Here is a 24,487-nt window from a genome sequence, read left to right on the forward strand (position 1 = left end):
AAATTGCGTCTGGATGGCATCCACCCGAGAGTTCTTAAAGAACTTAAATGTGAAATAGCAAATTGCTGACATTCTAACAAAAATATGTAACTTGCCCCTATGATCAGCCTCCATACCTGAAGACTGGAAAGCAACCAATGTAACACCAATTTTTAAAAACGGGATCCAGAAGTTATCTGGAAAATTACAGACCAGTTGGCTTGATATACTATGGGAAACTGGTGTAAAGCATTATTAAAGCTAGAATTACCAAATCTTGCTGAAGTAGAACCAGCATAGCTTTTGCAAGCTAGGTCCTGTCTCAATAACCTTTTAGAGTTCTTTGAGAGTATCATCGAACACATAGAGGAGATCCAGTCAACACTGTGTATGTAGACTGTAAAGAAGCTTTTGACAAAGTACCTCACCAAAGGCTCCTGAGTAAGCTTAATAGTCATGGAATAAGAGAAGAGGTCCTCTTGTGGATCAGGAACTGGTTAAGTAGCAGGAAGCAGAAATTAGGAATAAATGGACTCCCAATGGAAGTTCTACCAATGGAAGGCTGTAGAAAATGGAATCCTTTAAGGATCGGTATTGGGACTTGTGCTTTTTACTTTGTTCACAAATGTTCTAGAGTTGGGGTTGACCAGTGATGTAGCCGAGACCTTGGGGTCATACAAGATAGTTCAGTGAAGAGGTTGCCCCAGTATACAACAGCTGTGGAAAGGTGAATTCCATGCTAGGGATCTTTAGGAAAGGCATTGAAATTTTAGCTGATTTCCTAAATTACCACCACTAACTGTCAATCTTTTTCTTTCTTTGTCTTCTTTTTGGTAAGAAGGCAATAATTAAATCCCAATAATCAAATCCGATCAGCTTAAAAAGTCAAAAACAAACTGGGAATTTACCACAAAGATAAGCAAAAAACCTAAAAATGTTCTTTGTTAAAAGGTGAATACAAAATGCACGCATCTGGTTTTTAGATTTCTAAAAATACATGCCCAGACCCATGCAACAAACTTGGTCAGCAATGGGGTTTGAAGCCATTTTGGAATGACAAGAAAATGATGTTGGCACACCATTAATTTTATTATGACTGCAGTGGCCATGGCTTTTTCAGTCTAACAGTTTCACTGCTTTCTGAATGAACAAAGCCTTCACTCCTAGTAATAATTTACAGTGATAGTTTGACTAAGTATTATCTTTATTCAGTAAAGCAATTTTTCTTCCCCACCCCCCTCCTTCCCTTGGTTACAATTGGTCCTAATACAGTCAGCTATTTGGGATGTGCATATCTCTGATTTAGTCTTTAAAAAAATAAAAGAAGGTGTGAATATTTAGCTTTGTGCATTTTATGGAGAACTCAACAGCACTTCCATATAATAAAAGTACATTATAGCTGCTTTGTAATATGTTCAATGCCAGGAGCCTGATAAATTTCCACTGAACACACTCACGTGCATGAGTAACAATAGGAAAGCTATGAATTACCACAATTTTTTCTGCCCCCTGCAGTTAGTGGTACAACAAACACTTTTCCAAGGTTGTTTTCTCTTGCTCCATTCAGACAAATTTGTAACGATATTGGTGTGGCTTAGAAAAGATATTTGTACAAATACAAAAAACCTGCATTGCTGGGCAGATTTGATGTTGGATTCTTGGCATTTTTTCATACTACAATCACTTGAGGTTTACAATGGTAGATGTGGAAAAGAAAGCACACAGAAGAAAAGAGATGTGTACTATTAATTGATATTTATATATTAAAATACTGTATTTATTAAAAACCATCTTAATGTAACCCTGCACACAGTGCACCAATTATATGAGGACTTTGTGGAAAATCTTGGCTATGCACATGCTGTATACTTAAAGCACATTCCCCACCCCTACCCCAAGAATCCCTGGGAACTTCAAAACCTTTCCCTTTATGGTCTTCATGTACAGAGAAACAGGAAAATACTGGACAGAGTTTTGTGGCACCTTAAAGACTAACAAATTTATAATGGTATAAGCTTTTCAGTGTAAATAAACTATATATATTAATATACCAATAGGCTTTGGGAGTGGACTATTGTAAGCAGTGAGGTCAGAGGGGAATGAAATGCAGAAAAGTACAGACAGTGCAAATAATAATAATAATAATAATAATATACCGCCCCATAACCAAAGCTCTCTGGGCTATTTACAGCAATTATGTAATTAACAGTGGTAATTCTCAAAACAGTTATTGATAACAGACATCCTGGCATTAGGAAGCCAATTAACACATATGATATACTAAAAATCCTTTGTCTCAGTTCAGTCCAGAAACAATAGCACTGAATGTTTGATGCCTTGTAACTCAGTAGTTTCACACTGCAGTCTTCCTTTGAAGTTCCTTTGCTCCAGGATGGTCACTTTAAGTGCACTTACTGAGAGTCTGGGGAGAGTGAACTGTACATTTGTGTTGTCTATTTCTGCTGTCAGATTTGTGTCCATTTGTGTAGAGACTAGTGTGTCTGTACTATGAAGAATGCAGATGGGCATTGCTGGCAGATGAAGGCACATACCACATTGGAAGATGAACAAGTGATGAACCCTGATGCTGTGGATGAGTTTATTAGGTCATGTAATAGCATTGCAAGAGTACATATGGGGCCAGAGTTGGCATCTGGGTCTGCCACAGGACCTGGTCCCTGGGTCTGTATCTCTGTTATGTGGCCTGTTGTTCTTGGTGATTTGCTATTTTAGGTTTGGGAGCTGTCTGTAAGCAAGTACAGGCCTACCACTCAAGGCATGTGAGAGGGAAATGTCATTATTCAGAATGGGCGATAGATCATTGATGATACATTTGAAAAGTTTTAACTGGGAGCTCTAAATCACTGTTCTTCAACCCTGCATCCCCAGATGTTCTTGGACTACAATTCCCATCATCCCCAGACAGCTTAGCCACTGGTTAAGGGATCATGGGAGTTGTAGTCCAATAACATTGGAGCACCCAAAGTTGAAGAGCACTGCTCTAAATGACAATAAGTGGTCATCTTTTCATTTTTTCTTCTGGGTCCATCCTGTAGTAGATTGTTTCTGGGTACCAGTCTGGCCCTGTTGATCTAATTCCACCCCCCGCTTCGCTGGGCAAGTATTGTAGTTTGAGGAATGCCTGATATAAATCCTGAAGTTGTGAGCCTCTGTCTAATGAGTGTGAACAGATATGTTATATCAAGGAGGCTGGCTGGCTGAAGATTAGGGATGTAAGAAGGCACTGATTTCTGTTCTGACTCTTGTTCATTGCATGCAGCACTGTTTCTGTTCTGCTGAAGATTGGCTTCTAACAAAATCTATGGCATCTCCTCTGCTGTCTGCTGTGGCAGAATTTACGTGATTAATTGCATTATTGTCACATTATTCCATACCATTCATTTCAGTGCATAGGAAGCACAATGCAAATGAGGGGAAAGCAATCAATTACATATTATGTGTGGCCTGAAAACAACAGAAACGGCAAAAACCTGATTGTATTTGCTGGATTGATTTCCATTCCAGACATGGGACAAATAAGCAAACATCAGCAGTTTCTGCTCCTGTTTCTGCATGACATTCCTACCTGTAGACAATGAATTTAGAAAGTTAGTGGTATCCTGTATGTCACTTGGAGTGCTGGTGGCATATGTTCTGAGAATGGAATCCATATATCCAGACCCCCCCATCTATGATGGTACAGATTTCCCAAAACTATGGGGCGCCCAGGGTTGCACATTTTAGGTAGTAGATAGGTGTCCAGTTGAGGCTCCTGAGCACTAGTGTAGTGGCAAATTCTGAAGTGCAGGGTCCCTTCATGACAGTCACAGCCACGCGCCATCACAGCCATGCCCCATTTTCCACTTTCCCTCATCTATTTTGCTCTCCCTGTCATCTCATGAGTGCGCACTCCACAACCACAGATGTCCCTAGGAACCAATCAGCATGAAAGGGGAGGCTGTGTGTTAGCTATTGAGAAGAGTCTTCTCAGTGGTTATCTCCTTTCACTCTGATTGGCTCCAATCAGCACAAAAGGACAAGGATTCTCAATAGCTAACATGTTCCATTTTCATGCCAATTGGCTCATACATAGGGACCTGGCTGGGACCCTGCTCCCCAAAAAGTAATGGGTCTACAACCCCCCGCAACCCCAGACAACTACACCCCTGCTCCTAAAGTGTGTCCGTACTGATTTGGGCCTGAACATTTGTAGGACATTCCTTCCTCAAGTTGTGTACTTTCTTTTGTTAGAGTCCTGTAAAAAGTGGTGTTGGAAAGTCACCTCTTTGTTCATGATGATGACAGCTCCACCTGTGTTGGCCTCTTAACTATGATGTCAGTATTATTTCAGGGGCTGTGAAACACCCTCTGCGGGGCTGAGATTCTGTGGTAAATGATACTGGCCGGTGATTACTTCAGCTTGGGCGTGATGGCATAAGCACTCCACATAAAAAACTAATTAAGGCAGGATTCTAGTTACACACTACTGCTGTCGGCTTTTGGCGCCTCTGGACTAAAACTGAACTGGTTTCCCACTCTTCCAATTCAAAGTTTTAAAAATTAGACTGGAAAACCATTTCAGTTTTTAGTAAAAGGTTGTCACCATACAGATGCCAAGGGATAGAGTACCACCATTCCGTGTCCCTAGCCCATCATGGCTATCAGTGGTGGCTGACAATTACTGGACAGTGAGGCTGGTTGTCATGTTAATAGTTCCATTTCTATGGTCACCCAGACATCTTCAGAAAACAGGAAGATTTCTGCTACAGTGGAAAGGAATTTATTAAGCATAGGCTGAAATGGGCCTGAGCAAGGTCCTTAAGGCTTTCAATGGCAACTAGCCACAGTGCCTCTGATGACCAGTTGCTGGAGAACACAAGTTTGGCTCCCATAGGCACCTGGGCACTCTGAGAACAGAAAGCTTAACGAGGTGGGCCTTTGCCTTGATCCAGGAGAGCCATTCTAGAGCTAGTACAGGTGTCTCCCAGACATGTTCTTCAATGCTTGTCTGAGCAATTTATTGTGCTGGAATTTGGATAAGCAAGAACTAATTAAATCAGTGGTACTCCCTTAACAGGGGGTGGCAAAGTTGCCAGGTAATCTTTTAGTAGGAGATTTCTGGCTGATGGCTTTCTTTTTATGTATTTTATTAATTTATTTTAATGTTTTTGTGAGTTGATTGTTTACAATTTTGTTATGTACGTGTTTGATTTTATTTTTGTAAGCCACCCTGAGTGCCCTATTGTAGGGTAGAAGGCAGGATAGAAATCTTTTAAATAAATAAATAAAATGAATAACTATATATTTCTTAAGCCTTCACTATTAGTAGAGTCACTTAAATAATGCAGCGTCCAGTAGGGATGGGGGAGAATAGCCGCTAAATGGGACTTAATACTGGATTTTGACCAAATCCAACAGTCCACCGTCTTTTCGGACCGGCACTGCTTTCTTGTGACAGGCTGTGGCTGTAATCGGCAAGGCTTTTCTCTCTGAATCCCCCCCCATTGTATGCAATTATCTTCATAATTGCAATAGCTACTATACATTAACTTCCATGGATTTATGCAAGCATTTATGTTAAAAATTACATAATTTTTTTCGCCACCAAAAAACCAACAATAGCAGATTGAATCAGCGAGTGCAAAAGCAAGCGGGAACAAAAAAAATGGTGGATCGGGATTGAATGATGGACTATCGGAATACAAACAGAGCGAAACTAGGTAGCGAACCCCATCCCTAGTGTCCAGAGAGAAAAGAAATCCTGATAATACTTTACTGCAGGGGTGGGGAACCTTTGGCCCTCTAGATGTTGTTGAACTACAACTCTCTGCATCCCAGGCCATTGGTTATACTTGCTGGGGCTGATGGGAGTTGTAGTTCAGCAACATCTGGAGAGGCCCTTCAGGGGCTTCTCTGGGCCACAGGGGCCCTCGGCCAGGGCCCAACCTGGCTGCTCTCTGGTGCCGGGCCTGTGTGTGCCAGTAACAAATGGCTGCTGCAGGGCATGGAAAAAGGAAGAAAGTAAAAGTCAGATAAAAACCAGGGATCCTCCTGTACTGGCATGATTTTTGCATAGGATTTTCCCCAAACCAATGGCAGATCATGTATGTCTCCATGGACTGACTTGTGAAATCACAGATCTAGGACTTGCCAATGACAGTCACTATGGCACAAAATATGGATCTTTGTACTATGGTGGCTGTGGCAATCCAGTGCAATCCATAGGAACCAATATCAGCTTTAACTGGATGGCAGTTTGGGGGGCTCACCTTGTAAAAACCAAAAGTTTCCATGTTTTTGTGGCATGATAGCACTTACTGTGAATCCCACGGCACTCAACCTCCCCACTGCAAAAGGCCTCCCTCCCTCGTCACTGGTGCTTCCCTTTAACCTTTCCAATCATCACGAGCATATCCACTGCAGCTGTCTCTTCTCCTCTAGATAGCATTGAAATGGAGTGTCCAATCGGAAAGGGTGTCCAATCTTTACCCTAGTCTTTGAAACCTGAGATGTATATTTTTAGGATCCACCCTATTTTCATGATGTTTGTGATTTTAAGTTGTTTTAATTTTAAGTTGTTTAAATTGAAACTAAATCCAGACAAGACAGAGGTCTCCTGGTCAGTCGAAGGGCAGATCAGGGAATAGGGATTCAGCCTGTGCTGGATGGGGTTACACGCCCCCTGAAGACACAGGTTTGCAGTTTGGGTGTGTTCCTGGACTCAGCTCTGAACTTGGAGGCCCAGGTCTCGGCCGTGGCCAGGAGTGCCTTTGCCCAGTTAAGACTAGTGCGCCAGCTGCGCCCGTTCCTGGAAATGCCTGATTTGACTATGGTGATGCATGCCTTAGTTACATCCCGTTTAGACTACTGTAATGTGCTCTATGTGGGGCTGCCTTTGAAGACTGTTCGGTAACTTAAACTGGTACAAAGAGCTGCAGCCAGAGTGTTAACTGGGGCTGGTTACAGGGACCATACAACTCCCTTGTTACAACAGCTCCACAGGCTGCCAGTCTGTTTCCGGTCACAATTCAAAGTGCTGGTTTTGACCTATAAAGCCTAGGTCCAGGCTATTTGTCAGACCGTATCGCCCTATATGAGCCTGCCTGGGCCCTGAGATCTTCAGGAGAGGCCCTTCTCTCAGTCCCAACACCTTCGCAAGCGGAGTTGGTGGGGACGCGAGATAGGGCCTTCTCAGTGGCTGCTCCTAGGTTCTGGAACTCCCTTCATAGGGAGGCACGAATGGCTCCCTCCTTGCCATCCTTCCGTCGACAAGTAAAGACTTTTTTATTCCGACAGGCTTTTGAGATAGAAGGTGTTTAGGATTGGGCTCTACAAGGTTTGTTTATTGTTTTATGCTGTTATTTGTATTATTCTAAATTGTTTTTTTAGTATTTTAAGTGCCTGTTTCATGGTTTTAAGGTTGCATATAGTTTAATTGTATCTTACTTGTATATTTATGTATGTTTTTAACTACATGTAGTTTTATTTGTAAGCCACCCTGAGTTCCAGTTCGGAAAAAGGGCAGGGTAAAAATAAAGTTTCATTAATTAATTGTTTTTCAGAAAATATTTTAAACTGTTGTAACCCACCCTGGGACCTCAGGGTAAAGGACGGGTTATAATAATAATAATAATAATGTAGAGATCAGACAGAGAGAGTGAACTGCTGAGCATGGGTAGCCAGAACAAAAAAGTCTCCAGCCATTTTTGTTACAACAGGTCCTGTCATGGGTGCCAGGGGAAACCTTGGCAGGCCCTTGTGTGGCTGAGGGTGCCATGTCGAAGACCCTGGGTTTATATAATGCAGGACACACGATTTCTTTAAGCTGTGGTGCAGAGTGGAAGTAATTCTTCAAATATACTTAATGCTTCTCTGCTTAAAATGCTTTACAAAAAAGTGTATCACTGGCTGCTGGTCTGTGGGGGAGCCTTATTCAAAGGTGCTAATGGTTATCTATAATGCCCTAAAAAGCTTGGGACCCTCCTCCTGAGCCAAACTGCCTGTATGCTGAGGTCATCTTCCACCGCCCTTCTTGGGATGCCCCTGCCATCAAAAGTGAGATGAGTGGTGAGCAGGGAGTGGTCATCTTTGACAATGACACCCTCCTTCTCAGGGAGGTCATTTAAACTGTTCACATTGTCAATTTAGACATGCTGCCTGATTGCCACTGAACTTTGTCTTGTGTTGTTTTATTATAGTGCTAGTGGCTGCATGTTTACTGGCACTGTTTTACATGGTTGTAACCCCCCCCCAAAGAAAATAAACTGATAGAAGGTGGCCTATTAAATACAAAGCTAAAAATTAAGAAAAGTTTGCACATGTGGAAAAGGATTTGCATTCTAGGTTTCCCTGAAATGCCGATCTGTCATGGAGCATTTGCAAGTTTGCTGTAGATTATCTTTTTTGCTTTTTTAGAATGCAATATATATATACCCAACTGCTATATATATTAGTATTATATATATTTGATTTGAAATATTATATATATTTGTTTAGGCAAAGAACTTTTAGCCTCTTAATATGTTTGTTTCATTTTCTTTGGTTTATGCTTAAAAAGCGTTATGTTTTCCAAGGTAGACACCATTACAAAGCTCTCATGTACAATGTACAAAAGGAGACCTGGCACAAATGGTGATGGCAGGAAAACTTTCCCTCCTGCAATGCTGGTTCAGAGCGAACAGGTCACATTTCCTAACAGTAGAGAATCGCCCATAGTGACATATTTCAAATGAAAGGAGTCAGCCATTAACTCCATGTTAGAATGCTTACCATTTAACCAAAGGGGCTGAAGGTGCACGTTCACAATCACCTAAGCATCTGTCAAAGTGACAGGATTTTGTAACATGGGTTGCTTTACTTGGCTTACTGTTGAATGGCCATTCTTAGGGTTCTGAATCTACTGCAAATTAATTTCATTGGACAACAGTGTGAAACATTTTGAGAAAGAAAATGTCTTTTGCCACAACATGCACAATTTTATAATTTTAAATAAGGATAGTGTGTGTACACACGCACACACTCGCATATTGAACATCCTCTGAAGGGTAGGGCCACTACTGAGCTGTCTAAGGCATGGTGGTCTCCAGATGTTGATGAACTTCCAAGTCCCATCAGCCCCAGAAAGCATGTCCAATGATCATGGATGATGGAAGTTTTAGTCTACATCTGAAGGGTATCATGTTGGCTGTCACTTATCTATGAAGAGGGAAAGGAACCATTAAGTAATTGATCATCCCATGTATAGTTTGATCTGATCCTCAGGGCTTAAAGTCTTCCTCAAGTTGAAGGTGCCTACTTTTATTTCAGTTACCCATCCTTCCAAGAGTGGCCAACAACTCAATAGATCATGCTGTTAGGACTGTTCTTTTCCTCCAGCAGGCAGCAAGCACAGAACTCATCTGTATTAAAACAAGGAACACACGTCCTGGAATTGGTGCTAAGAATGCAGGACTAGGGAGGGCAGTTTCTTCACAGCAAACTAGCAGGACACTTTCTTGTGGGCTTCCCATGGGCAACTGGTTGGCTACTGTGAGAACAGGATGCTGGACTAGATGGGCCATGGGACTGATCCAGCCGGATCTTATGCTTCCTTACCAGATTTGGTGCTGTGCTTCGGGAGCGGGAGCCAAACCTTAGCTGGATGTTAGAGCTGGCTGCTATGTGAACTGTGCATCTCAGTTCTGAAGTAAAACATAATAGAAAACCAACAATAGCAAAACAAAGTACACAGTATGCAGATGTGCCTAAAACATGCATTTATTACAGCCAACTTGGTGCCCTCCAGATGTTGCTGGGCTTGAACTTCCAACTATCCCTGATGGAAAATATAGTCTAGCAACAACTGGAAGGCACAGGTTGGCTACCCTTGATTTATCACATCAAACTCTTCTTAACAAGTTAAAACACATACCTTTAAGTTTTAGCCTTGTATTATACAGAGTCAGAGCACTGGGTCCATCAACTTCAGTCCTGTATACCAGGGGTGGGGAACCTATCTGACCCTTGGATTCTCCCCAGGCCCCTCCAGCCTTGCTTTTTGAATGTTTTTGCCTGGTTGGAATGCACCTTTGAACCATGTTAATGACTGTTGCTTGTAGGATAGAGGACTGTGTGTGTGGATAAACTAGCCCACTGTACAAAGTAACATTTATATTAATTGCTCTGCCTACTTTTGCCTCTGACCCTGCTCATTGCTGGCATGTGGCCCTCAAGCTGAAAAAGGTTCCCCACCCTGATCTATACTAACTACCAGCGGCTCTGGATAAGGCAGCTTTATATAGTCTTCCAAGTCCAGCATTCTGACCCAATATACCGTACAGCTCTAAATGACATTTTAAAGGTGAGAATGGGTTACATCTTCTCACATTTTTAATAGCTAAAAATATACCATCAACATGCCTGCAGCTAGATTAGCCAGCCATGATCTCTCTGTAGTGTACCCCACCCACCAAGAGTGCTGGAAAAACAACTAGAAAGAGACAGCCAGGTGGAGAAACCTTTAGTATGTTTGCTCCGGAAAGTGTATTTTTTCCTACTTCCCAACTGTGAAAGGGGGAAAAAAAACTAGGGGAAAAAAATAAGGCATGCTTTATACGCAAAGAAGAAAACTAGAACATCTGTAAGTTTATTTGTATACACATAGGACAGGTATGATTAATTACAAACAAACTTAGCATTGATCGCTCAAATGTATGGTCTATTGTCCAAAAGTCTGACGAAGACATCAGCAAGTATCAATTGGCTGAAACCAAATTATCCATTATCTCCTACTATTCCCCAGATTTCTATGCTGTATATTACAAGTAAAAGAAAATCTAAGGCAGAGCTTTAATGTACAGTATGCAGTGGTTATGAAGATTACGGGCTTTCTGAAAAGCAATTGTATGCTAAGAGACTGATGTTTTCACGGAAATATATACAGCTTAATTAAGGCTTTCTCCAAAGCCTGAAAGCTTTGATTGTCAACACACCCATGTGGTCTGGGGCTGTGTGAATTCTGCACCTCTGGAGAAGCCAAGAGAAGTGTGAAATCTGATTCCTAATGCTGAACTTGGCAGCATATCAGTGTTCATTGCATCCCTTATGGCTGTAGGGAAATGCTTGGAAATTCATCACCAGAAACCACCATGGATTTTCAGGGCTAACACCCTGCACAGTTCTGCATCCCTGGCTACTGCTATTTGCCACTTTAAGCCCATTGTGGTCACTTACACCAAATGTCCATGCTCTTTTCCCCTTATAGTCAATCCCCTTTTTGTTCAAGAAATTCTGGATTTCTCAAGCAAAAAACACACACAAATACACTGCACCCAAATTTATTCTGTGAATTTGGGTTTCCCTGGCACACAGCTGGAATTGTTTTGTGGAAAATGTGTGCAGGCACACGGGGAGATGGCAAATGTGTACACTGGACGCACATAACCCTGAAGGAAGTGAAAATCTTTTTTACAGTTGTGTTAGCAGGTACAGCAATCTACTTATAACTGCTTCAGAAAAAAAGAGTCATTCCAAACTGCTTAAAGTCATGTAATTTTATACAAGTCGGTACAGTGAAGAATCTTTTTTTCAATTTTATTTTTTTTCTGATAATAATACATTTGAAAACAATCTTTTCACAGTCACAATATTACTAGCAGCAACGAAAGCATTAAAAAATTAATCTTCATCTGATGAATGCCCCTTTCGTTCAGCCCTTAGTTTCTCTGCATAGAAGTTGAAGCTCTCCTACAGTGGATTAAAGGAAGAAAAGAAGGTTGGAGACAAGAGTCATTTTAGTGTATATGCTAAGCAAATGGTGGATCAAATCCCCATCCCCCCATCTCCACTGTTCTATACCTGCTTTCCTAGCACTGACCAAGAAAAGAATGAGGACTGGCATTCTCTGATGGATTAGAAGGAGCAACTGTCTACACATGTTGAGGGAAGACCTTCTTGAACTTCAAAAATTCCCCAACTTTTCCCCCATGCACCACCTGAAAATTGCTGAGGCTCTTGACAGTCCACTTAATATTTTTCTGCCTGTTCTACAAACTGTAATGAGTTGTGCTAGATGCTGTATGATTTTAATTGTATTTTTATGTCTCTTTATTTCTTATATTGTTTTATTGTATATAAATGTGCATTCCATGCAATTCCACAGAATTCAAATTGTTAAGTGTTCTTCACAGAGATGCCATGGACCACCACAATGAAATTCAGTTTCGGAACCCTTGATCTGAACAAGAGTGGAGCACGTCGTCCATATCAATTCACTTCTGAATAGAACAGCACCTTTCAGATGTTTTGAATTACAACGCTCATCAGTCCCAAACTGACGTGAGCTGTAGTTCAAAACATCTGGAGGGCACCAAGTTGGAGAATGTTCGGAAAGCCCATGCACAAATTTTCATGTGGATTTAATTTAGCCCCCTCAGGCATTTAAATGAACAGTTATGACTTTCTGCAGCCACAGAAAATGAACCTCCAAATGAATGAACCTCCAAAATAGGACTTAATAGATAACTGAGCTCTAACCAAAAAGCATTACCAATTGTAAAAGCACCAATGTTCTCATTGATACTTGGCTTCTCCTAAAGTAATATACTGAAGAAGATATTTCAGAAAGTCTCATTTCTTATACATTTGTTCCCCTCAATTAAACAGATTTACAGAGGGGCTAAGGTTTGTGTTTTTGTTGGCAAAATTAGTAAAGATAAGTCAAGCTGCCTGAGAAAATTAGTTCTTATGTTTTAACATTTTTATCCTACAAATACTATTTTTTTGGGGGGGGTGTTCAAGTTTAAAAACTAGCAATTAGCTCAGACCTAAACTCATTCTGAACTAAAGCATGTGGAAATTATTTAAAGTTTAAATGCTAGAAATAAAACGTTCCAAGGATGCTCAATAAACTCACACCTCAACATGAATGCCCAGTAACGTTATTATATTTTAAACACAAAAGCCCCAGAAGACTTTCTTCTCTCAACAGTCAAGTCTAATACCGGATTAATACAATGTCTACAATATACTCAGCACTTCATTTGTACATTATTTATTTATTACATTTATGCCCCGCATTTATTTTCATGATAGAAACCCAAGACGGCTTACATATGGTTCCCAAGCAGTCTTCCATCCAGGCACTGACCACACCTGATCCTGCTTAGCTTCAGCAGGGTGCTGGCCTCATGTGTCTTCAGCCTGGGACATTCTCTCTTAAGCCTTAATCCCAGTGTAATGAAGCATGCCACTTGTTTTATTAGCAGCACACACACATTTACAGAGGTTTTTCTTTGAAATACTGGTAAACACTCACAGGAGGTTCAGTGAAAGGAACAGGCTCCCCTGCTTTCTTAAGGAGAACTGCCAAACGTTTCAGAAATAACTCATCTGGGTGTAATTTCTCAGCTTTCACTTTATCGTATAGAGCTTTTGCAGAAGTCACATCCTCATCCAATGCTGAGGAAGAAAAAAATATAGAAGAAAACATTGCAGATGATGAAACAGTTTAGCAATCAACCAAAATGCATTATGCCAGAAATGCCCAGTTCCATTCAATTCATAAAAGTGCAAATGTGTTGCTCTGTAATAATTTCAGCCCAAGCAGACCTAAAGTAGAGATGCTGGCTTTAATCGATTTAATTGCTGTGATTAAATGAACAAAAGCTTTATAACTGCAGATTAAATTTGCCTCGTGATTAATTACTGGAGCTGACAAGCAGGGGCGCCAAGTCTCAGGACTCTTGAGGCTCCTGCTGCATAGCAGGCCTCAGAGATAAGTCAACTCCCTTGTCCCTGTACATAGTTTGAGGAAAAAAGTGGCCATTTCCCCTTCCAGTTAATATTGTAACGTAACAGTTTGCTCTTCCGTGTGCTGCTTTCCTTCTAGTAGTAAGAGACATGCAAATAAAACAAAGCTCACTTGAGATCATTGCAATACTTCTTTTAAACCAGGGTTGTTCACAATCCTGATAGGTCATGAATTTATTTCTTCACGGAGACATTTCTAGATCTGTTGTTAGTCAACGAGTGAAAGGTCCACTTTCCAAACTTTGATGGGCAGAAAACACTAAACTTGGCCCATTTCCTTTTGATAATGAGCAGCAGCTTTTATTAAATTTAAATTCTCACACTTAATCATCCTTCCTTGAGGATTCCCCCTAAAAGTCACTTTTAGTTAGGCTTTGATGTATACCTACCTAATCTGTCAAAAGATTACTGTCTACTGACAGCCTGAGATGAAGGCCATAGACTGATAAGCTATTTAAAAAAAGAAGCGGATAGAGTGCTGGATTAGGCCCTGGGAGACTCAGGTTCCAAGCCCATACTCAGTCAGGAAGCTCAGTGGGTGACCCTGGGCCAGTCATTATCTTTTAGCCTAATGTACCTCAGAGTTGTTGCAAGCATGAAATGAGGAAGGGGAGAACCATATATGTCACCTTGAGCTCCTTGGAGAAAAGGTGGCATATAAATGTAACAATAAATAAGCATGACACAAATGTGTTGAGAAGACCGTAAGACCTCCAAAGTGAAGTCTTCATCCATGACCATTAAGCATGAAATGGGTCTCCTTTAATTTCTGGGCTTTAAGTAGTAAGTTGCTCATACAGTTTCAATGTTTCTTTCCGTGCAATTCAGGGTCAGAAACCAGTTTTTAAAAACAGCACAGTCCATTGTTCTCAGAACATGATGAATCCACAAGACTCTTCTTCAACTATATCTGGGGACCCAGATTGGGTTGGACTACAACTCCCATCAACCCCAGCCAGCTTAGCCAATGGTCAAGGATGATAGGGGTTGTAGTCCAACAACATCTGGGGACCCTAAGTTGAAGAACAGTGCATTTGACCCAGAGCCAGAAAGCAACACTTACAGTGCAATTCCATGAAGACAGAGAAATCTAGGAGTATGAAAAGGACTGATATAGAAGATTGTATTACTGTTATGTTAGATCTTGCAATTCCTAGAGCTGCAGATTTCAAGCATGAGTTCTTCTTGCCCCTCATGGCTAATAAAAGCTAGCAGGAATGGAACAGCCGGATGGGCCAAGGAGGTGATTAATGCCTCTTTACGAGAGGGAGTGGTCCCACCCTGCCTGAAACAGGTGGTGGTGAGACCGCTCCTAAAAAAACCCTCCTTGGACCCTGATAATTTGGACAACTATAGGCCGGTAGCAAATGTTCCATTCCTGGGCAAGGTCCTAGAGCATGTGGTCGCTCGCCAACTCCAGGCTCTCTTGGATGAAACTGATTATCTGGACCCATTTCAATCGGGCTTTCGGCCGGGGTTTGGTACAGAAACGGCCTTGGTCGCCCTGTATGATGACCTCTGTCGGGAGAAAGACAGAGGGAGTGTAACTCTGTTGGTTCTCCTTGATCTCTCAGCGGCGTTTGATACCATCGACCATGGTATCCTTCTGGAGCGACTTACGGATTTAGGAGTGGGAGGCACTGCTTGGCGGTGGCTCTGCTCCTATCTCGGGAATCGTCTCCAGAAGGTGATGCTGGGGGAACATTACTCGAGTCCCTGGGTACTCCAATATGGGGTCCCGCAGGGTTCAGTTCTGTCCCCCATGCTTTTTAATATCTATATGAAGCCGCTGGGTGAGGTCATCAGGAGTTTTGGAGTGCGTTTCCAGCAATATGCCGATGATACGCAGCTCTACTACTCCTTTTCATCTTCGTCAGATGAGGCTGTTGATGTACTAGACCGCTGCCTGGCCGCGATAATGGGCTGGATGAGAGCTAATAAACTGAAACTCAATCCTAACAAGACTGAGATGCTGTTGGTGGGAGGGCCCTCTGCCCAGATGGTTGACGTTCAACCTGCCCTAGATGGGGTTACACTCCCCCTAAAGGAGCAGGTACGTAGTTTGGGGGTCTTATTAGATCTGCTCCTGTCACTTGAGGCTCAGGTAGCCTCGGTGGCAAGGAATGCATTCTACCAGCTTCGGCTGGTAGCCCTACGACCCTATCTGAACAGGGAGAATCTCGCCTCAGTTATCCATGCTATGGTAACCTCTAGATTGGACTACTGTAATGCACTCTACGTGGGGCTACCTGTGAAGACGGTTCGGAAACTTCAGCTAGTGCAAAATGCTGCGGCCAGAGTTCTCACTGGGACAAAGAAATTTAACCATATAACACCTGTCCTGGTGCAGCTGCACTGGCTACCGATATGTTTCCGGGCCAGATTCAAAGTGTTGGTTCTTACCTATAAAGCCCTAAACGGCATCGGACCGCAATACCTGGTGGAACGCCTCTCTCGCTATGTACCTACCCGTTCACTACGCTCGACGTCGAAGGCCCTTCTCCGGGTCCCAACTCATAAAGAGGCCCGGAGATCAACAACTAGATCTAGGGCCTTCTCGGTGGTGGCCCCCGAACTATGGAATGCCCTCCCAGACGAGATACGCCTGGCGCCTTCTCTGTTATCTTTTCGGCGCCAGGTAAAAACCTACCTTTTCGCCCAGGCATTTTAAACATTTTAAATTTAATATTTTAAACCTAATATGGATCTTAATTTATAAACTCAATGGCAATTCTATTTCAGATTTTTATCATGTTTAATGTTTTTATAATTGTACTATATTTTTCACACTTGCTCATATTTTAATTGTGATTTTATTTGTTGTACACCGCCCTGAGAGCTTTCTGCTCTAGGGCGGTCTAGAAATGTAATTAAATAAATAAAATAAATAAATTCTTTGAGTAAACAATGACATAGCCAGAACTCCTCTTGGACTATTCAGTGTCAGTCTTGCATGCTCCCCTCTCCTGCTGTGCTGTGGGTTTTGTTTCATTTTTGTAGAAAACCTGAGTTATTACATTCAAACCAGGGATCCTGGTTTAACAAATTCTTATTAGTTTAACTAGCCAGCCTTGTAACCCATGGTTTGAAACTGCCTTGTTATGAAATTTGCCAGTTTGTTTTAAACCATGCAAGACTGGCACTTTGATAAGACTAGTTCATGGATCACTAACCATGATTTGTGTTACATGTAAAAAGAGCTTTTTTGCTAACATAGGAAGCTTTGTTGTACTGAATCAGACCCTTGGTCCATCTAGCTTAGTATTCTCTACTCTGACTAGCAGCTGCCCTCCAGGGTTTCAGTAAGGAATTTTTCTTGACCCTGCCTGGACATGCCAGGGATTGAACCTGACAGCTTTTACATGCAAAATATACAAAAATTATAACTGTTAATTCCTATTTTTTTTAAAAAAAATATAGGAACAGCAAAAGCCTTGCTCTGCTTTTACTTATGAGAGTGACAGAATAAGTAAACAAATCTTTCTGCTGAACTGATTTGATTTTCATTTCTGGTATGTGCCTTCCTAAGAGGAGTTATTTAATGCAATACACAGGGAAAAATAAAAAGCTTATAATCTGTAGAGATGCATGTTTCAGACCCCTCCATTTGTCAAGGAAAACTTCCCACTCACAGCTGCAAGGGAATGAGTTGCTTTCCAACTGTGGGAGGCTTCAGAACCTGCACAAAGTGATGGTTTAATGAAGGTATAATAGAAATTGTTAACTTCCCATTTCTTTAAAATAGAAGTATCTATTGTATGAAAAAACAAAAAAAGGAAGATGTAACAGTGAGATTATGTTTAATGGACCGCACAACTGAGACGTTTTCTTAGTAATTCTTTATTCTTGGAAGACTAACAATGTGGGGGGGTTTCCTCCCCCCCCGGACACAGAGGTTTATATCCACGATGAGAAGCAGAATGAACACCCACAAGTTAAACAGGCTTTGAAAAAAGTCTGTCTTTAAAGTTCACTGTCCTCCTAGAGCCTAGTATCTTCATCTTCCATACCTTAGCAAAACTGTCACAAAAATAACACCTGAAGTACATAATACGTCCCCTGCCCAAATCTATTTAGATTGGTTGCATTCTGCATTCTGGCCTGGCCATGGGACTGAGCCAGCCTTGGTAACCCTGATGGATGCCGCCCTCTGTAGAGAGCGGGACAGGGGGAGTGTGACTTTGCTCCTGCTTCTTGATCTCTCTGCAGCTTTCAATACCATTGACGACAGTCTCTTCCTGAATTGGCTCCATGGAATGGGAATGGGAATGGGGATGGAGGGGCACCATGTTACCGTGGTTCCAGTCCTACCTTACAGGTCCAAGTCCAGAGAGTAGCATTGGATGATTGTCTTTCCACCCCCTGGCAGTTGTGCTATGGGGTGCTGCAGGGTACCATCTTATCCCCAATGCTATTTAATATCTATATGAAGCCCCTGGGAGTGCTCACTAGGTGTTGTGGGGCAAGGAGTAGTCACCTCAGCTCTACTTCTCCATAACATCCAAATCAGGAGAGGCTGTGTGGGCCCTAGACTGGTGCCAGGATGGATGAAGGAAAATAAGCTGAGCTTAAGTCCTGGCAAGATGGAGGCACTGCAGGTGAATAGTTCCAGTGAAATTGGTTAACTGACTACTCTGGATGGGTAGAACTCCCCCTGAAGGCACAGGTATGCAACCTGAGGATGCTTCTGAATCTAGCTCTGCTACTGGCCCAGGAAGTCTCAGTGGCTAGAAGTGCCTTTTATCAGCTGCATCTAGTGAGACACCTATGACCATTTCTAGACTGAGAGAGCTTGACCACAGTAGTTCAAACATTAGTGACGTCAAGACTGGATTACTGCAATTGCACTCTATGTGGGGCTTCCCTTGCATTTGACTTGGAAACTGCAATTAGTGCAGAATACTGCAGCCAGATTGCTGATGGGAGGGAGACTTGGTCAGCATATAACACCTCTGCTCAGAGATCTGCACTGGTTGCCAATTTGCTACTTGGCCAAGTTCAAGGTGTTACTACTGTTATAAAAAGCCCTTGACAGCTCTTGACCAGTTTACTTGGAAGACCGCCTTACCCCATATGTGCCTCCTTGAACACTTCGCTCTGTGGAACAGGCACTGTTATAGGTGCCACATAATACTAGTGAGGCAGCATCTACTCTTTGGAACGCCCTGCCTTTTGACATCAGGCAGGCGCCTTCACTGTATTTCTTTTGGCACCTGATTAAAGTTTAGGCAAGCCTGTCCAGACACATAGATGTTGATCTGTTTTAATTTTTTTAGTTCATTAAACTTATTTAATTTATTATTTATTTACATATTTTATTTATATCCTGCCCCTTCTCTCACTAGGAGCCCAGGGCAGCAAACAAAAGCACTAAAAACACTTTAAAACATCATAAAAACAGACTTCAAAATATATTAAAACACAACAACCATTAACAACATATTAAAACAAAACATCTTTAAAAACATTTTTAAAAAAGCTTTAAAAACATTAAAAAAGAAGGTTTAAAAATATATTAAAAAGCAATTCCAACACAGATGCAGACTGGGATAAGGTCTCTACTTAAAAGGCTTGTTGAAAGAGGAAGGTCTTCAGTAGGCGCCGAAAAAAATAACAGAGATGGTGCTTGTCTAATATTTAAGGGGAGTGAATTCCAAAGGGTAGGCGCCTCTACACTAAAGGTCCTAAATTTAATTCTTTTAAATATGTTTTTAATTACTTGTTTTTAACTGTTTTATTGATTTTTTTGTTCGTAAACTGCCTAGAGGTCTTTACATTCAAGTGGTATATAAATATTGTTAAATAAGATAAAATAAATAACGCTACTATTGACATACACCTAGTGGGTTAGTTCCAGACTAAATTAGATGATCTTAATTCCAATTAAAATAAGTGAAAGTCATGACTAATTTGTCCCATTGGATTCAATGGGACATAAAGTCCAACAAACTCAGCCTGGAGCCAACCCAATTACATTTTTCCCTCTCCAGTACAGAAGTCTGAATTAGGGCAAAAAAGAAAGGAAACTGTTAAATAATATAAGATTTTAATAAGGTTTGTTAAAAGGGTTCTCTTTGACCTGCTCCTTTCCAGAGTGAAATGTTGATTTGGGAAGAGACTTGAGCTCCCATGTGATCTTCCCCAGAAAGAAAAGAGTGAACTATGCTGTATTGTTTGTATTTGAATGTGTTAACTTTTTGACCACCTGATTTAAAAAAACACACATTTTCTTCCAGGTACAGATTGGGCAGCCAAGAAAACACTGCATTTAAATATACACAGCGCACTCCCATTATTCTCTCCTATGGGATGAGAGGGTGCAGGGCACACATCAGTTCATGGTGAAAAATGTTTTATTGCTATCATCGAACGGATATGAATATTTTGACATCAAAAAAGGATTTGATATCGTTTCTAATACTGATGCATAAAATGAAGCAAGGTAAAAATGACGACAAACTAAAGTTTTGGTCTTAGAACAGACCACAGGTACACCTGTTTACTCCAGCCTTCTTCAACCTTGAGTCTCCAGATGTTGTTAGACTACAACCCCTATCATCCTTGGCCATTGGCTAAAATGGCTAGAGAGAAGTGGGTTGTACTCTAACATCATCTGGGATTGAAGGCTGGAAAACTGTGACCTACTCTGACTTGCAGTGGCCCTCTGAGGTCTTAAGATAGAAAATGTGCCCTTTCTGGACTACCTGAGAGTCTCTAACTGGAGAGGCCTGGGACTGAGTTGTGATCTTGTGCATGCAAAGCACATGCTCAATCACTGAGCTATGCCTCCTTTACAGGTTTGTTAAAAATGCTGTTTTCTCCATTCATGCTGCATCATAACCAGCTGCTAGGTAAGCTTCCCCAGTGCCGCTGAAGTAGCTTGTCATGGGGTAGGAGACCCAGATCTCATAGAACAATGTGTGCCCTGAACAATCCTTAGAACACTCACTTTCTAAAGACCTCCAGATGTGACTGTAAAGTTCCAAACGCTCACATTTTGAATTCTGTTATGCTCTTGTTATACATGTTGACGAACAATGTGAAATAAAATATGCAGCATCTTACCATGGCATTTCATGAGGTAAGAGTAAAGAATTGTCTTATCTATGGAGTCAGGAACTAGATCCAACAATGTCTTGATTTTGTAGACCTAGAAAAATGAAAGGCACAGAAACAGAACTTTGTTATGTAATATCAAGGGAGACAGCCCGTTCACAAGAATTAAGGAAAACAATATGCAGGATTGTATTATAAAGTGCACGTAGTATTAATATGGTGGAAGAAACAGCTTCCAAGGAAGTTGTGTAATACTGATCTGTTTTCACTCTTCCGTTTTACTGATCTGCTATTAATCAATATATGACTGTGGTTTTTGAACTATTTATAACTGTTGTTACTGTGATTCAAAATAACTGTTCGTGTTCGTAATATTAATATCCAATGTCTTTACATTCAAGCGGTATATAATTTTTGTTAAACAAAAGTAAGTAAGTAGTGTATGTACATAAACAGCAGTTCCTGCCAATAGATTGTGGGGGGTGAGTGGGAATGGAAGGGGCCCAATCTACATACAGTGTACCGGGTCCAGGAAACCCTGATGGCACTCCTGCATCAAGGACTCTAAGATGTTTATTGGGCTCCTATGAGGGATGCTGCTTTGAAGGAACTGCTCAGAATTGCCACCCTGGGCTCCCTTGGGAGAGCAGGATGACAACATCAACAGGTGGCTATCAGCAGATGCGACATGTGCATTTCCTGGATTGCATCCTACTTAAGCAAATCAGAATGGTCCCTTGGACCCACCTGAAGGGTGATTTTCACAGGTACGCCTGCCATCAGATTGGGTAGTACTGCCATCTAGCGTCCGAAGGCAAGAATGCACTAGAGTTAAAACCTGGGGCTCGCGCCCCTCCCACTCCAGTCTTCATGATGACGAGTCCGAAGTGGTAAATCTGAAAGTAACCAAAGGGCAAAAGCCCCAGCAGCAAAGAAAATATACATAGCAAATATCATAGAACTTGCAACATGAGAATAGGTTTTAACTAAAGAAAATCAGACAGAGCACGAGACATATAGGTTGAACTATATACAAAAGCTGAACAAATTTCCCCAGAAATCCCCCACAAGGGAGGGACGTGATGGCAGGCGTACCTGTGAAAATCACCCTTCAGGTGGGTCCAAGGGACCATTTTCCACAGGTAGCCTGCCATCAGATTGGGATGTACCAACGTAGCCCCCTAATAGGGAGGGATTCCTAGAGAGTTACAAATCAGAAATAACGTGTTGCAGGACACGCCTCCCGAAAGAGGTGTCAGCTGAAGCATAGCGATCGATCTTATAATGCTTCACAAAGGAGTTAGGGGTAGCCCATACCGCCGCCCTGCATATGTCTGTAAGAGGAGCATTAGATAGGAAAGCCGCCGTAGTGGCAGCAGACCTGGTCGAATGAGCCGTGATATTAGACGGCACTGGCAAATTAAGTGACTGATATGCAAGAGAAATACAGGCTCGAAGCCAACAGGACAAAGTGGATTTGGACACCTTTTTTCCCAAAGATCTCGGATGGAAAGATACAAATAATGCGTCTGTCTGTCGAATGTCCTGGGTGCGAGAGAGATAAACTTTGAGCGCTCTCCTAACATCCAGCGAATGCCAGGCCTTTTCGAGGGGATGGACCGGCTTTGGACAAAAGGATGGAAGTACAATGTCCTGGCTACTGTGGAACACTGAGTTGACCTTAGGACAGAACGATGGATCCAGCCTCAGGACTACAGAGTCCTTATGGAATACGCAGAGATGACGGGCCGATGACAGGGCCTGTAACTCCGAAATCCGCCTCGCTGAAGTGATAGCCACGAGGAAAAGGACTTTAAAAGACAACAGTCTTAGAGGCACTGAGGCAAGAGGCTCAAATGGAGGTCGCTGTAATGCCTGCAAAACCTTGGAGAGGTTCCAGGATGGAAAGTGGTGACGTACCGCTGGAGAGAGGTGGGTAGCTCCTCTTAAGAAGCGTTTGATGAGCGGGTGAGTGCCTAGGGGTGCTGCCGATGAAGAAACAGACAGAATTGAGGAGATGGTGGAGGCCTGTCTACGCAGGGTGTTCGGTCTGAGTCCCAATGTCATGCCTCTGTGTAGGAACTGTAGAACGTGCTGTACAGTGGCTTGGGGTGCTGAAAAACCTTTGGAAGTGCACCAGCTGGAAAAAGCACGCCAAGCACTCTGATAGATTCGAGTAGTTGACGGACGCCGAGATGCTAAAATAGTGTTTATGACCCCTTGAAACAGACCAGCAGAGATCAACTGTGTCCGCTCAAAAGCCAGGCTGTCAGGCTGAGCCAGTTCGGGTCCGGATGCCAAACTGGACCTTGGGAGAGAAGATCCGGCCTGATTGGGAGGGTCCAAGGATCCGCCATTGACATCGAGAGGAGGTCTGAGAACCAGGGTCTGCGAGGCCAATAAGGTGTTATGAGTAAAATCCGTGTCTGTTCGAGTCGGAGTTTTGTCAATGTCCTGCCTATAAGGGATATAGGCCGGAAGGCATACAGGAGCCCGTCTGGCCATGGTGTCATCAGAGCATCCACTGCTTCCGCCGTTGGCTCTAGGTACCTTGAGAAGTAATGAAGCAGTTGGCAGTTGTGGCTGGAGGCGAAGAGATCCAGCGAGAGGGGGCCGAACCACCGCTGGAGAAGGGAGAACACAGCCGGATGAAGCTTCCATTCTCCCGGACAGACCTTTTGCCAGCTGAGCCAATCGGCCGTAACGTTTAGAGTTCCGCTGAGGTGTTCTGCTCGTAATGACAGGAGGTGGAACTCGGCCCAGTCGAAGATTCGTGTCGTTTCCTCCTGCAGAGCCCTGGACCTTGTGCCCCCGTCTGTTGATGTGAGATTTCACGCAAAAATTGTCCGTCCGAATGAGGACATGTTGTAGAGCGAATAGTGGCTGGAAGTGTCTCAGAGCCAGATGAGCAGCTCTGAGCTCCAGCCAGTTGATGTTGTGACTTAGGTCCTGGGTTGACCACACGCCTTGGACAAAGGTGGAGTTGCAATGGGCTCCCCAGCCAGACAGATTGGCATCTGTGGTGATTAGGACTCTGGTTGGGTCCCGAAATGGTGTCCCCCTTGGTGAGGGAAGTTGTGGATACCCACCAGCGGAATGATTGCTTCAGAGATTGGCCCAGAGGAATTACGCGATGGTTGGACCTGGAAATGTCCGCTTGAAATGGTAGGAGAGCCCATTGTAAAGGTCTGGAATGATGTCGGGCCCACGGAACGATGTGGATGGAGGAGATCATTGCCCCGAGAAACTGGGCCAGAAACATGACATCTGCTGTGGGGCGATGTAGAAGTAAGTTTGCCATGGCTGTGATGGAAGCAATACGGTCTGGGGACAGAAAGAACATGGCTAGGGATGTGTCCAGTATTGCTCCTAAGTGCTGGAGGCGCTGAGTTGGTTGTAGATGACTTTTTTCGGCATTGATCAGCCAGCCGTGAGAATGTAGTGCCTCTAGGGTGAACTGGATCTGCCTGCTGGCCAAGTCCCGGGAGCCTGCTCAGAGGAGGAGGTCGTCGAGATAAGCATAAATATGGACCCCCTGGAGGTGGAGATACGCCAACATGGTGGCCATCACTTTGGTGAAGACTTGGGGGGCTGAGGAGAGGCCGAATGGAAGGGCCCGGTATTGAAAATGGAGGTGGCCTAGTGCAAATCTCAGGAACCGTCT

General features: G+C 42.7%; 1 protein-coding gene across 1 annotated transcript in view; it reads right to left on the bottom strand.

The window, feature by feature from the left end:
• Window positions 1–10,613: 10,613 nt before the first annotated feature.
• Window positions 10,614–24,487, bottom strand: part of LRPPRC (leucine rich pentatricopeptide repeat containing) — a 177,873-nt gene continuing 163,999 nt past the window's right edge. The window contains exons 36-38 of the mRNA XM_061625407.1: window positions 20,833–20,917; window positions 13,274–13,416; window positions 10,614–11,703 (exon numbers count right to left, since the gene is read on the bottom strand). Of these exons, the coding sequence (XP_061481391.1) occupies window positions 11,635–11,703; window positions 13,274–13,416; window positions 20,833–20,917 (297 nt within the window). The 3' untranslated portion in view covers window positions 10,614–11,634. The remainder of the gene's footprint in view (window positions 11,704–13,273; window positions 13,417–20,832; window positions 20,918–24,487) is intronic.

This window comes from Rhineura floridana, chromosome 4 (genome assembly GCF_030035675.1).
Source record: "Rhineura floridana isolate rRhiFlo1 chromosome 4, rRhiFlo1.hap2, whole genome shotgun sequence".
In the NCBI taxonomy this organism is placed as follows: domain Eukaryota; kingdom Metazoa; phylum Chordata; class Lepidosauria; order Squamata; family Rhineuridae; genus Rhineura; species Rhineura floridana.